Here is a 15,410-nt window from a genome sequence, read left to right as displayed (position 1 = left end):
CAAGTTTTCCTTTCTCTTTGGAGTGTTACAAGCTCTTGGTGCATAAAGAAGATCTGCAAAGTTGCAAAGACTAAAGTCTCAAATCCAAAGAGATATTCTTTATAAAAGTTAAGAGTCGGCCACGCCTACCTAAAACGGCTCGTTCTAACACGCCCCCACATGTCTACATCACTATGTGGGAAGATTTGCATAACACCGCCCAAATGTTCACGCAAAGAAAGAAAGAGTAACTTTTATTCTCGCTGTAGTATTGTTGCTGCCGCCGCCATGCCGTGAAGACGCTGTGTGTTTCGTTGTGAAAGTGAAACTACTTTGTTTGGTCTTCCAAAAGAGGACATGACTAGAAATCAGTGGTTAAGTTGTATTTACAACACCGTTCCAGAACAGTTCAACCCAAATATTCAGATGTGTGCAGCACATTTTATGGAGGACTGTTTCCTGATCCTGGGAGAGTAGACTACAATGCCGGCTGTTCTGACTCACAGACTGTAAGTACGTTTTTATATTTAAAGAATTTGCCACTGATGATTCAAACGCAAATTTTTGGGCAGTGTAGAGTAGGGCTGGGTATCGATTTCGATTTGCAAGCTCTCGATTCGATTCGATTCTCGATTTTTTTTTTTATTACACTCAGTGAATATAGTTTTAACACAAATGCTATTGATATTTCTAAAACAAATGCCTCTTTTATAATGGGTTTTCATGTTTTTGTTTCATCGCTCCGGCCTGACAGGGCATCATCACAGTATGGTGAGGGGCATAACATTTCCGTCACACGCTTGAGGTATTCGGCCAATCACAATGCACTGGATAGCTGGCCAATCAGAGCACACCTCGCTTTTCAGACCGATGAGCTTTGTAAAAATCGACGCGTTTCAGAAAGGCGGGGCATAGAGGAGAAACAATAATGTACAGTATGTGGAAAATAATGTGTTTTTTGAAACTTAAACCGCATAGACACATTTCATTACACCAAATACACAAAATAATGTTCTTTTTAGCAACGTCATATGACCCCTTTAAATGTGCTAAATGATACAGAGAGCTCTGTTGTGTCAAATATTTTACGCCAATGTGTGGATATGATGAGTTTTCATTTAAAAACATAAGTAAAAGCTCTCTGTATTCCCGCTCTCCTCCGTGACGATTCAGCGTTACTATGATGATACTATTGAAAAAAAGAGGAACAGCTGCAGCTGAGAAGAACCAACGGTGCCTACAGTTTTTGTAATATATTTATTCATTTATTTATTTTAAATTTTGCAGTATGCATTTCGATCGCCACCTAAAAGTAGGCTCACAGAGTAATATTTTAAAAGCTTCTCTGTTCTTTACAGTTTAAGCTGTAGTTTGAAATGATACTGTTGATCTTTTGTTATTTCTTACAGAAGGAATGGAACTTTCAAGAGCAAATGAAATCTAGATAAAGGTAAAAGTCAACTCTGTTGAATGCCAAACTAAAACTGTTGCAAAAGTAGATGCAGCTTTAGTCAAATAAAACTGGTGAATGACAAATTTAAATTTATGGGAAAAAAAAAGATGGGGTAATATCTTAAAAGCATCTCTGTTCTCTATTTTACAACCTGTAGTTTGAATTGATACCACATATCTTTTGTTAGTCAGCAGGGTGGGGGTGGCAGCTTCCTGGATGTTGCAAGAGGACATGCAACCGAGGTAAAATAAAACTCTGGCGAAAGCCAGATTGAAACAGGTGAGTAATATTTTAAAAGCATCTCTGTTCTTTATGTTACAACTTGTATCTTGAATTGACACTGCATATCTTTTTTTTTCCATTCTTAACATTATGAATGTCAACTATCTGAATGTTTCAAATGGAATCAGCAGGTCAACCAACACAGAGGACAGGATAAACACCGAGTGTAAATGACAAACGTCAGAGGCAAGAACCTAACAGAAAAGTAAACAACAGAGTAAGGAGATCTGCAACTTAACTGAAAGAATCATCTTTCTATTTCACAGATTGTGGGTAACAGCAAGTAAATATGGCAGGTGAGTCTCTCACTGGATACAGATGAGAACAGACACTTGAGAATGGGGAAGTGGTGTTTAAATATAGTTCATAATGAGGTAAGCGGTAACAGGTGAGTATGATTAGAAGTCCAGTGACTGAGAACAGACGGGAGGGAGTCTGGCATGCTTATTAGTGTTTTTCTTCTTCTTTCTCTCTTGAGCTTATGGCAGCCCATAGAAGCCTATGGTAAAAAGTTGTGAAATTTGGTACACAGATTAGTGATGCAAAGTCCGAATCATTTCCGCGAACTGGCTCTTTTCGGACATATCGGCTCATTGAACCGGTTCAAAAAGCCGATTCATCGGTTCCTGACGTCATCAAGCAATAACGTCTCTACGCATTTCGTTTCTAACAACTCAATGCCATGTTGTATCAATGAAAAATTCAAATAACTAATTTGTGTCAACACATGTTTGCTTTGAACTCAAAGATCTGGTATGCATTTATTCTTTTAATGTTTGTATCCTGAAATATTTAGTATGCATACTCATTGCATCTCTGTGTTGGATATTTAAAAAAATATATTCCTCTGGTAGAAAACATTGTGACACCCAGATAGGTTGCTATGAAGGGGCCCTTGGGTTTGCAGTAGCCCCAGTGTTCTTAAGCCGGGACAGCTTGTGCTGTATATAAGGTAACAGCTCTCATAGCTGTGTTTTTATTGTACATTGATATTTATTTCAGAACTATCCCATAAAAACTTGTCACATCTTTAAATTACATTAATGGATCAGGATCATATTTTTCTAAAACTTTTGATAACAAACATATTACAAGTTAAAATCTTGTGTGTTATTCAAGTCTTCTGATAACTACATACTCCGGTGAGCTGATTCATTGTTGGGTGTGGAAATATGTGACCCTGGACCACAAAACCAGCCATAAGGGTCAATTTTCAGAAATTGAGATTTATACATCACCTGAAAGCTGAATAAATACGCTTTCCATTGATGTATGTTTTGTTAGGATAGGACAATATTTGGCTGAAAATCTGGAATCTGAGGGTCCAAAAAAATCAAAATATTGAGAAAATTGCCTTTAAAGTTGTCCAAATGAACTTCTTAGCAATGCATATTACTAATCAAAAATTAAGTTTTAATATATTTTTTTATCTGTGCTGCTTATGACTGCTTGTGTGCTCCAGGGTCACATATATCAGTGCAGTATAAAAAGCAGAATGTGACTTTGCTATTGGTCATTGTAAGAAATACTCCAGCCCTTCTGGACAAAACCGGTCGGAGAATAGAGTTCAGTAGGAAAACTATTTTCACTGTGGAAAAAGTGACTTTTGACCTGCCATTAAAAGCGATTCTGCAGTGACACCCAGAGGTGTTTTCAGTGCTACACAAAACTTTAAACCATTCTTTAATTTTCTTTCATTTCTGTATAACATCCTTTGTTTTTGACACATTTGGAAATTCTCCTTTGCATTACTGATTAGGGACTGTTTTGGCTGATGTGATGCTGGCATACTTTACTCTTAGTGTAAGCAGGCCTGCATTGGTGTGTACGTGTGGGCACATTATAATAACTCTGATAGACTGGCACAGGATTGTTCAATATAGGCTACTAAGGATTTGGAATGGATAACAAATTAAGAGCTTTTCTCATTGGCATCCATTATTGTCCTTTGTGTATGTGTATTTTTTCTCTTACAATGAATTGTAGGAGTTGGAGACACGGCTGAAGTTGATTAAAAAAAACAAACATGAAAGCTATAGTAAATCTTCTGAACTTTTAATGTCTAAGCATAAAAATGTTCTTATGGTTCTGTTCTAGCATAACCACTTTTTCCTTTTTACCTGTGATGAAGGGCGGAGCATCAGGTTAATGATTTCTATCCATCAAGCTGATCTTTCTGCCAGAACACACACCGATCTGGAGGGAGTGAGAGCGTGAATGCTCAGGTAGGTTTCATTAAGAAATAAAACAGAGATTTGATTGTACTCGGAGATGACAAACTGGTATTATTTGCACGGATTAGCAGTGTGTATCTGTGCTGTCAAGTGCTTTCCATTTATCTACTACGCCTTACAATTGACAATATTCTAGACACGTGACAGGGCAGAGAGCTTTAATCCAAAGATCATTTTATATCTCTGCACCAGTATAAACGATAGTGTTATCCATTATGTTGTCCACCAACCCTGTCTAAACCCTCCAATTTCCTTTAGCAAGCAATGATGGCTGGGCACCAATAGGATTTCAGTAGACCCTGACCGCCTCTTCAGTCATAAAGTGTACAGCATAGAGGATAATAAGGCTAGCTAATCATTTCCTCAAAGGTTAACAATGGTTTTGAAATGCTGCTATTGAACACACTGCTTTATAAAATGGATGCCATTTGAATGGGAGTCATTCCTAGTTAGCTTGACTTTTGACTAGCAGCATAATACCTGGCCCATTTTGTAGCTTATTCTGGCCAAGAACCGTCCATGTCAAGTCAAGTCAAGTCACCTTTATATACAGTATATAGCGCTTTTAACAATACAGATTGTGTCAAAGCAACTTAACAGTATTAAATAGGAAAATATTGTCAATAAAGCAAAGGAGGGAGGAGTTCTCCTCTGGCCAGGCGAACCAGCAGTTCAATTCCAGGCTGCAGCAAAGTCAGATTGTGCAGAGGACTCATCTGGTTCCTGTGGTCTTGTCCTGATGGCCGTCTAGGAGACAAGGTCTTCACTGGGGATCTGTCTCAGTGTCAACTGGAAGACACTGTCCAAAAGTGTCCATTTACAGTTTGTTTTGTTTCTATATGACATTTAGAATCAAGTTTATCAATACTACAATAACAGACCGTGCACGGGGATAAAAATTAAACTCAGAAATGGTTGTAAAACAGTGTCTGTTTGTTACTGGCTGTGGAAAAAACACTGAAGAAATGATAGGAAGATATGTACTTTGTAATTATAATTTCTATCCTTCTGGTGATGGCTGATGACACATTCGCTGATGTAATGAAGGGAAATAAACAGAAACATTCACTAATTTAGTTGTCATATCACAAAATGTAAAATTATTTGAAGAACTCCACTACAAGATGCTCCCCATAGGTAAAGTTTTACAGAATGCATGCAAAATGACTTATAATAAAATTGTAATTTTATTAAAATAAAAAATTTTATCTTCTTTTTTTTAAAAGATGGGATTTTTAATTTTATCCCATCTTGCCCTATGATTATTTCACACTCATGGAACTTCTGCTGTGTAGTTTACTTTAAAGCACCAGTGTTTGAACTGTGTCCGAGCCCTTAGTTGGCCCCCAGCAGCCAACAAGTGAACCAGGAGTTCCACCTTCACTAGAACCTACAATAATCATGCACTGTAGGTACTATTGTTAATGTTACCTAAAACAACCTGCTAGCACATTTACTTTACATTTAATCATTTAGCAGACGCTTTTATCCAAAGCAACTAACAAATAAGGACAATAGAAGCAATCAAACCAACAAAAGAGCAACAATATGTAAGTGCTGAGACAAGCAGTAGGGCGGGGGGAGGTTAGGACGATTCCAAGGTCCCAACGCGGGGGGGGGGGCCCGGAACGGATCTAAAAAACCTTTTTTGACTATAAAGAACCTTTTCTGCATTTGAAAGTTTCCATGGATGTTCAAAGTTCTCCATAGAACCATTCATACCAATAAAGAACATTCATTTTTAAGAGTGTAGCAAGGGTTGTTTTTGTTTTTAGAAACAGAATAGAAAAAGGGTCGAGTGTAGATTCAAGAGATGTCTTTAGCTGTTTCTTGAAGATGGCTGAAAGACTCGAGTTGGACAGGTCATTCCACCACCAGGTTAATGTGAAAGTGATTTTGTGTTTCGTTGGGATGGCACAATAATGCGCATATAAGTCTATAGTGAATTTAGGTAAAGAGATGCAGAGCCAGTGGTAGTTTTGTAGGCAAACATCAATGGCTTGAATTTTATGCATGCAGCTATTGGTAGCCAGTGCAAACTGATGAACAGAGGTGTGACGTGTGCTCTTTTTGGCTCATTAAAGACTACTCTTACTGCCACATTCTGGATTAGTTGCAGAGGTTTGATAGAACTGGCTACCCTGCAAACAAGCCTGCACTGGCCCTTTACGGGCCCACTTAGGGCTGCCAGCGCAGGGCCCCTGAGAATTTGCTCATTGGCAAAACGTTGGCCCCTTAGCACTGGCCCTGCACAGGCAGCCCTCACTTAGCCTCCAGGAAGGCTTAGCGCTGTTTTATTAAAAGTAATAAAGTTTTAGGTCACTGTTATGGAGATAAGTGCTTGCTTTAGTTTACTTAAAAACATTCAAAATAAAGCAGGACAAAATTGCATGCAGTGGGAATCTAGGACTACTATAAAGTGAAATTATTAAATTTAAATAATATTCTCAGAGATCAGCCTCTGGATGAAATCAGTGAATCAGGACACTACATGATGTCTGAATCATCAATAATTAACCACCACCATCTGATCAGTTTTTCTTCTTATAACTTTTGCTATAACAAACGTGCTTCTGAAACACACAGTTAGGGTAGTCAAAGAAACATTAAAGTTAAGAATTCAAGGTTTAAGAGCACAACTAAAGCAAGCGCTTATCTCCATAATGGAGACTTCAAACTTTATTATTTTCAATAAAACAGCGTTAAGGCTTCCTGGAGGCTAAGCGAGGGCTGTCCATGCAGGGCCAGTGCTAAGGGGCCAACGTTTTGCCAATGAGCAAATTCTCAGGGCCCTGCACTGGCAGCCCGTAAAGGGCCAGTGCAGGCTTGTTTGCAGGGCACCTATACTGTATGTTGTGCAGTTGGTGCAAAAGGTGGATTTTATCATGTGAGAATCCATGGTATCAGATCATTCTAAATTACTTACAAAACTGTGTGGCAATAATTTAACAGTATTGTTGCTTTTTAACTTTTTTTTTTTTAATCCACTAACCTGTAAACCTTATAAATGCAGTGATTATATGTTTCTCAAAAGTGCTCGTTTATATAAACTCAGTACTTTGTAAACACTATTTCCAGATGGACTGGTTTAGTAACTATATACTACAACATGAATCCTAAATGCTCCTGAATCTGGTTTCATATTGGGCATGATTACTTTGCAAAGACAAATCGATGCAAATTTTATACCTTCTATATGAATCTATACAACTTAGACACTAAATCACTATTGGGTCAGAACAAGAGGTTAAATCTGTGTTTCGCAGACTTATGTCAATCCCATTCATCTTAACACATCTGGATACAAACATCTCAGATTTTTTCCCTCCAATTATAAGATCTGTGTTTTAATTTAGTCTTCCTAAAATGTTTTTTTTTGTGAGTTTTGTCACTGTAACTGATGGTCATTCATCATTTTGAAGACTGGTTCAGTAAATCTGCATTTTTACATTTATTTTAAAGGTTGCAGTTACATATTAATTGTTGTCAGTCAGTGTGACATGTGAGTTTTTACTGCTCTTTGTCAGTGTCATGCTGCTCTAGTAAAGGTGAATCTCATCAGGCCAATGGAAGCCCAACTCAAGAAATTACGACAAATGCTGGAGAAAGAATGCCAGCTCAACCAGGAACTCCAGAACCAGAACAAAGAGCTGAGTAAGACAAGATCCGAGCCGTGACTTCTTTCACTGTTTATCTGATGAGTGCACATTTGTATGCGATTTTAATGCACACTAGAATATTGTTTACTTCTTACAGAGAGACAGCTTGAACAGAAAGAGAGATTGTTACAGGTGCTGCAAGGACAACTGGATGAGCTCGGTGAGACAGAACAGACTAATGAATATTATCTGCATCCTCTTTCATCTGCTTCCTTCATGTTATTAATAACAGACTTTTGGTTGCCGAACAGTGTTGGGAAGGTTACTTTGGAAATGTAATAGGTTAAAGATTACAAGTTACCCAATCTGAAATGTAATAAGTAGTGTAACAATTTCAATTACTTTATTTAAGTAATGTAACTGATTACATTAGATTACTTTTTGATTACTTTTCTAAATTTCCATTGTTTTCAACTGTTAATCATTTCCAAACATGTAAGCCTTACAGTAGTATTCAACACTGATTACTGTCACCTTCAAAATCCTCCATCACTTGAGTTAAGATTATAATAATTTAACTTTAGAAAACAGCCACCACAAAATCTGACTTACTTTGAGATCATGCTGGGGTTAAATACAGATTTAAAACCATAACAAGATATAATTTAATAGCTATGATACTGTTTTTGAAATCAAATTTTTGCATAGCTATATGACAGGAAACACTGGCATCTAACAATGGCTTGGAAAAAATGGTTAATCTTAAACAAATATAACATATACATACACCCAAATAGGAAGTAAAACAGTTATTGAAAAAGCATGTGTCCTGTCCTGCATGTCATATCTTAGAGCAGTCAATGCAATTTATGAAAGAAATCAATTAAATCTGTATGTGGGTGTGTGTGAAAAAAATTCAGATGTAACCCCCTTTGTAATCGTTAACATTTTCATAAGTAATTGTAATTTACACATTCATTTTTTCTTAGTAACTGTAACTGATTACAATTAAATTTATTTTGTAATTAAATTACACAATTTAGTTACATGTAACTAGTTACTTCTGTGTAGCATCTGCCAATCTGTATAATAAAAAAATCCCTGTAATATCCCTGATCATTTCAGTCTGGTCGTTAGTGTGTATAAAGTTTTATAAGTTTTATACATTGACTCACTTCTAATGTTCCCTGTCAGATTGTGCACCTCAACAAAACAGTAATGAAATGCCTGAGGTTCGACAGAGTCGGGCAGCTGTCATGGCTCCGGAGCGAGTACCAGAAGTCCTGGAAATCACCGCCAACAGAGTCAATAAAACTGCCAGGTAACTTAAAACACATACTAATCAAGAACCCTGGGAATCTAAGGCTGTGTTCAGACTACAGGCAAATTGGATTTTTTTCTCAAATCAGCTCTTTTCAGTACAGACTGTCCAGCATGTAAATGCATGTGATCAAATCAGATTTGTGTATCCAGACATAACCAACTTATCTGCATGGGTTGCTCTGGTTGCCTCACAGACGTACCCACACATGTGACGAGGCTTTCAAAACAGATGCATGAAAAATAGAGGTGCATCATCTCGACCTCCAATGTCTGCCAAGTCACAGTGCAGAACTCCTCTGTCATACAAGAAAAACTTGTGATGGAGGAAATCGGTGTATATTGTGAGGTTACATGCTGTAGTCACAGCCGGCTTCAGCTTTGTTTGGATACTGTATGAATACTTCTGGCATTTCCATCACTGACATTATCGTTGTGTGTTCAAAAACACTATTTCAATCATGACAACTCTCGGAAGATTTTAGCATGGTGATGGATATGACAATGTTAATGTATTTGGTCTTGGCAGAATAGATCTGCTACGCTGCTGCTGCTGTTGGTTATTGCTGTAGTTGTAGATTATTGCTGCTGCTGCAAGCAAGTACAGGAACTTGCTACTGCCAATGCATACGGCGATACGCAGTGTTGTGAGTATTTAAGACATACTGCTTCGGCACAAATAGCATATAAAATAACCCGTAGCAGATCTATACAGGTGGAGCTGGGGAAGATGGAGTGTTTCAGAGAAACTCTGAAAGCGCGCTGCAGGAATCTCTAGTGAATGCTAGCCAGCCATATAAATGCAAGGCAGTAAGCTCATTGGCTGCATATGCAGCATGGACCAATCAGCTGTGCCAAGTCGTTTAACTCTCTGAATATCATCGGTTATGTTAACAACCCGTCGCCTGCGCCATCTAGAGTTTCATGATTGAACTATATATTTAAATCTGATTTGAGAAACCACAGCATCCAGACTCAGACGCATCGTACAAATCTGACTCAAGCCACCTCCATATGTGTTTAAATCATATTTGAACAACAATTTTATATTTGTTTTTTTGCTGTCCAGACTTTCAAAATCTGGATAATATCTGTATATGCAAAAAATCAGATTTTTACTGACAGTCTGAACAAGGCCTAGTTTAACAGCAGTCTCAAAATAACTTAATAAATGCTTTTGTTTTTACTAACCCCAAAGGTTATGCTTTGTTTATGTGTGTCTGGCCATCAGTGAGAAGGCTCGGATCATGAAGGCCATTCATAAGAATGACTTCCTCCGTCGTCTGGATGAGGAGCAGATCAGTATGATGGTCGATCTGATGAAGGTTCTGGACTGTCGGCCTGGTGAGGACATCATCCGAGAGGGCACAGAGGGAGACAGCCTGTACATTGTCGCTGGTGTGTATGTATAAGAAGTTAATATACCGCCCTTACTATTTCTGCCATATAAATATTATGACTTTTTGATGATGCAAATCTACAGCACTGTTAATGCTGTAAAATGAGGATGCTGTCAAAAATAATGTCATTAGTAGATTTTTTTTTATCAGTTAACATCTATTAACTAAATCAAGTCAACATTTGGTGTGAGCATCCTTTGTGTTTAAAGCAGCTTTTGCCCTCAGTGCACTTGCGCATAGTTTTTCAGGGAGCTTTGCAGGTAGGTTTCTTGAAGCATCTTGGAGACGTTGTTCTCCACAGTTCTTCTGGATTGAGTCTGTCTCAGTTTGTTCTGTTTCTTCATGTCATTCCAGACAGACTGATGATGATGATCAGATCAGATCTCTGGAGCGCTGCCTGTTGTCAGACAAAAATCTCACTGGATTATTACAATTAATGGCAAAATAAATGTTTGGAAATGTAAACTGATATTTCCTACTGGCACAGATAGAAATAACTGACTTAAAACGGTGAAAACACTAATGTTCTCATGATTTTGGCCACCACTGTAATTCCTCAGAAATCACTCTAATATGCTACTGTATTGTTCCGAATATGAGGCAGTGCTTTTTCATGGAAATAAAGCTGAAAGAAATAGGGTTGAAAAATCACCCACTGGGCAAAGTTACGTCCAGTGGACATCTTTTTGAAGTCTTTGCACACGTTGAAAAGACGTCCACTGAGGAGCCAGAATAAACGTTTTTATGACGTCTTTTTTTGACGTGTTCTGCGCGTCCGAAACCTCCGTACAAGGTTAAAAACTAGTTCAAATGTGGTCAGTGGACATTATTTTCAACATCATTAAGGTTTATTTAGACATAATTGATACTGTTTCTGGACCAAATAACCAGTCTCTGATGCATTAGATTTAAACTCATGTTATTTCAATGTAATTTCTATTTGTAATGGCAAAGCAACTCACAGACACTGTGTTTGTCCAAAAATCATGGAAATAAAAGAATCTTCACTGAAACAGTGTTGAAGTTTATGAGATAATTAAATGATCAAATAACTGATGATTGAACTAAAGCAAACACTGTCCACCACAATGGTGACTTCAAATGAAACAAATACCAAGATCTAAATCTGTTAATTCTCAATAAGAGCTTCTCTAGATGTCTGACAGAAATAAAGTCAATCTGAGTGAAGCTGGTGATGCTGTTTGTGGAGATGTTTGATCCTCCTCTGCTGAGATCTTGAGAGATTTCATGTCTTTTATTTGCAGTTGATTTTACCAAATGCTCAATCATCAGTTATTTGATCATTTAATTATCTCATAAACTTCAACACTGTTTCAGTGAAGCTTCTTTTATTTCCATGATTTTTGACAAACACAGTGTCTGTGAGTTGCTTTGCAATTACAAATGGAAATTTAATTGAAATAACATGAGTTTAAATCTAATGCATCACCGAGAGTGTTTATTTGGTCCAGAAACAGTATAAATTATGTCTAATTGAACCTTAAATGATGTTGAAAACAATGTCCACTGACCACATTTGAACTAGTTTTAACCTTGTACAGAGGTTCCATGAACGTCTATATCAGATGTGCAGAACACGTCAAAAAAAGACATCAGAAAAACTTTTATTCTGGCTCCTCAGTGGACATCTTTTCAACATGTACAAAGACTTCAAAAAGACATCCACTGGATGTAGCTGTACCCAGTGGACAGAATCAAGTCTTTTACGTCAACAACACACATGCAACAATAGGTGGTGCCAAATATGCATAAAATGAACATTCCCCTCAGCACTGAAGCAAGCTGGCCCTGTAAACTAATTTACAGTGCCAGGGGACTGCATGATGGTGAGTGACTGTCCTGAACACAGCAGTTTAAAAGTCAAGCAAGTGAAGCAGCAACTGAGGACTGGTTATGATGCAAACTTAAGCTCATGGTGATAAACACAAACAACTCTCAAGCAGCCAGGAAATATGGTGTGTCAGAGTATAACGTTTAGACGATGGCTGGATTGGACATTCAATGTGAATCAAACACGTGTTTTTTGACATGCCAACATCTGCCATCTGTCACTGCACTTTCGGTGGACATGTGACTGCACCTGTCAAAACTCAACTGCAGGCAATGAACGGTGACCTCGTAATCATACCAGGGGGATGACAAGTCAGCTACAGGTGTTGGATGTAGTGGTAAACAAGCCATTCAAAGATAATCTGTGCAAGAGATACACAGAGTGGCTGCTGTCTGGCAATCACACACTCACACCATCTGGAAAAATACAGAAGCCTGCGGTGAGGCTGCTCTGTGATCGGATCCTCCAGGCATGGGCTGCAGTGCCCCCGGAGAGCATCATCAGCCGCTTCAAAAGATGCTGCATCTCAGATGCTTTGGATGGGAGCGAGGATGACCTTCTGTGAGAGGAGCCGGTGGAGCCAGAGCATGAGAGTGATGATGGTGAGAGTGAACCCAGCGAGGCAGAAGAATAGACTAATGACTGACATGAATGACATGATGATCTGAGGAGCCAAGTGAGGCCAGTTTAAACCGTTTATTGCACTACTGTTTTTTTCTCTCAGGCTGATTTCAAGACTACAATATGATTTCACTTCTTCTGTTAATTACATTTTGGTAGGCTACATGCAGTGTTGCCAAGTCCATGGATTTCGATTCAAATTTGGGCTAGTTTTGAATAGCAATTGGGCTGGTTTTGTTTCACAGACCTGGCAACCCTGGCTACATGGTTTTCACTATGAGATGGACTGCCTAATTGTTATCAAATTCAGATGGACTACAGGTTATTTTTATGGTATGCTATGAGGTGTTTATTGTTAAATGTGATTGCGGGGGAGGGTGTCATATTCTGAACAATACTGTAATTCGATGCTCAGTTATTATCAATTATTATTGGTGCTCAATTGTTAATAATGATTCTTAATATAAATGTTAAAGTGCCCCTATTATGGGTAATGAAAGGTTCATATTTTGGTTTTGGGAGTCCCCAACAACAGGTTGACATGCATGCAAGGTCAAAAAACACATTCATTGTCTTATAATATGCATTTATTTTTACCTTACTTGCTCAACTATTCATTTTTCCAAACCCCTCCTTTGCGTGACGCTAATCTGCGGTGATTGGTCCAATTGGTCTCATTTGAATGTCATCATGCCTGTAATGCCTGTTAAAGAGCAGGTCATATGGGTTTTCGAAAAATATCTCTTTTGCAGTTTGTAAGGTATCTTATCCTTCAATGTAAACAGTTGGCAAAGTTGTTAATCAAAAAAGTGCATGATAAATAAAGATTGTCTCTCAAAAGAAAGAGTCGACTAAGAATCGCCTTAACGAGTAGTTAAATTTTTGAATCTTCTGTCTGTTACGATCTACGTCACTGGGTAACACATTAGCATAATCCCCGCCTGCCCACGAAATATGAACACTCTCTGTGTCGAGAAGATGCTATGTTCCACGATACCACAGCAATACAATTCGAACCTTTTGTTGTGCTCCTCATTTTACCGATGACTGCTTCTCTAATCTTGCCTTTTATCTTCGTTGGCTTCTAATCTTCTTTATTTGGACCAACAAGCGTCTCCGAACCACAACCTGTCAGTACGATTGATACGTTATGTGTACATTTTCAATTGAGCGCTCAAAATATCTAGTAATAATAAAGAATGTAGTGTAGCGCACAGACTTTATAATCATTGTGAACGGGCTGTTAAAGTAGTTATAGGGTTAATGCAGGGAGTAAAAGACCCCTTAGAGAGATACGAGTTAGTTAGGCTGGTGCGCATGTGATACAGCTGTTCTGCATTATAATTAAAGGTTAAGACACGGAGTGTCTTTTGTCTGTCGTTCTTAAGACATTACAGTAGACATATTTTGGTTTACAAACTGTTTTATGTCATTATTTTAAGAACTGATTGGAGCACTATATTATTGTTTTACGTAAAGGTGCATGTTAGGGTTGCCAGGTTGTCACAACAAAACCCGCCCAATTGCTACTCAAAACTAGTCCAATTGTGTTTCGAGGGTGGTCCCCCTTTAAAACTCGCGTTCTGGGGTGTAAAATACAAGCTTTCAGTCGGGGTTCCCCTGCTAAATTCGCATTCCAGTGCCTAAATATGACGTTATTGGGGTCGCTACAACCCGCGACATCAAAAACAGCCGCGGACTTGGCAACACAGATGGTAGCTCTCGCTAATGCCGAGTTCACACTGCACGATTTTAGCCCGATTTTTCACTCGCCGACAGGTTTTGTGAAATCGCCGACAAATTCACGAAATCGGAGGGAAATCGGTGCTCGTTCACGCGAGTGACAATCACGCAGTGTGAATTATCAAAGACGCGATCTGAGGGAATCGCCGACGCCCGTGAAATATTTGGCATGCTAAATATCTGGAGCTGTCGGCGATTCACAATCATGCTGTGTGAAATAAGTTCTGACTGAAAAACACATCGGCGATGACCTACAGCCAATGAGAGACCAAGATACAGGGCAGCGGGAAGTTTGGGGAGGAGTTATATGAAACGCAGTTTGCGGACCAGTGTTGCCAAATCCGCGATTGCCACCGGTTGTTTTTTATGTCAGCAGGTTGAAGCGACCCCAATAACGTGATATTTAGGCCCTGGAATGTGAATTGTACCAGGAGAAACCCACCAAAAAAATGTGTATTTTACCCCCGAACACGATTTTTACTGGGGGACCCCCTCGAAAGCAATTGGGCTATTTTCAGGCTAGTTTTGAGTAGTAAAACTCAGCGGGTTTTGTAGCGAAAACCTGGCAACCCTGCACCAGACACAGCTGTCGGCGATTCTTCCTATTGTAAAGTCATGCAGTGTGTAACCTCCTGTCGTCGTTCCATCGTGCAGTGTGAACACAGCAACAGCTGAATGCTACCCCAGATAGTCGTTCAGTGTGAAACCAAAAAGCGATGCGACATTTTTAAAAATCGTGCAGTGTGAACTCGGCATTAGGCTCATTTAGTTGTTTTCAGCTTGTGCTAGTTCATGCGAATGTGCGGTACTTATCTGTTGTCACTGGCAGCACGCTTGTCGCTGCAATATGCTGCGGTTAGCGGGGTCTAATGTCATTTCATGCATTCTGAGTTATTTACACTGTTAAGAGTTGGATTCTTATGCGCG

General features: G+C 38.8%; 1 protein-coding gene across 1 annotated transcript in view; it reads left to right on the top strand.

Annotated features, from left to right (window-relative positions):
* The first annotated feature begins 3,864 nt into the window (after positions 1 to 3,864).
* prkg3 (protein kinase cGMP-dependent 3) overlaps positions 3,865 to 15,410 on the top strand; it is a 34,415-nt gene continuing 22,869 nt past the window's right edge. Inside the window, exons 1-5 of the mRNA XM_016449856.1 lie at positions 3,865 to 3,939; positions 7,476 to 7,602; positions 7,705 to 7,767; positions 8,742 to 8,868; positions 10,099 to 10,265. Of these exons, the coding sequence (XP_016305342.1) occupies positions 7,515 to 7,602; positions 7,705 to 7,767; positions 8,742 to 8,868; positions 10,099 to 10,265 (445 nt within the window). The 5' untranslated portion in view covers positions 3,865 to 3,939; positions 7,476 to 7,514. The remainder of the gene's footprint in view (positions 3,940 to 7,475; positions 7,603 to 7,704; positions 7,768 to 8,741; positions 8,869 to 10,098; positions 10,266 to 15,410) is intronic.

This window comes from Sinocyclocheilus anshuiensis, unplaced genomic scaffold (assembly GCF_001515605.1).
Source record: "Sinocyclocheilus anshuiensis isolate Anshui unplaced genomic scaffold, SAMN03320099.WGS_v1.1 scaffold659, whole genome shotgun sequence".
Classification (NCBI taxonomy): domain Eukaryota; kingdom Metazoa; phylum Chordata; class Actinopteri; order Cypriniformes; family Cyprinidae; genus Sinocyclocheilus; species Sinocyclocheilus anshuiensis.
The sequence above is the reverse complement of the archived record's forward strand: the minus strand, read 5'-3'. Positions and strand labels throughout refer to the sequence as shown.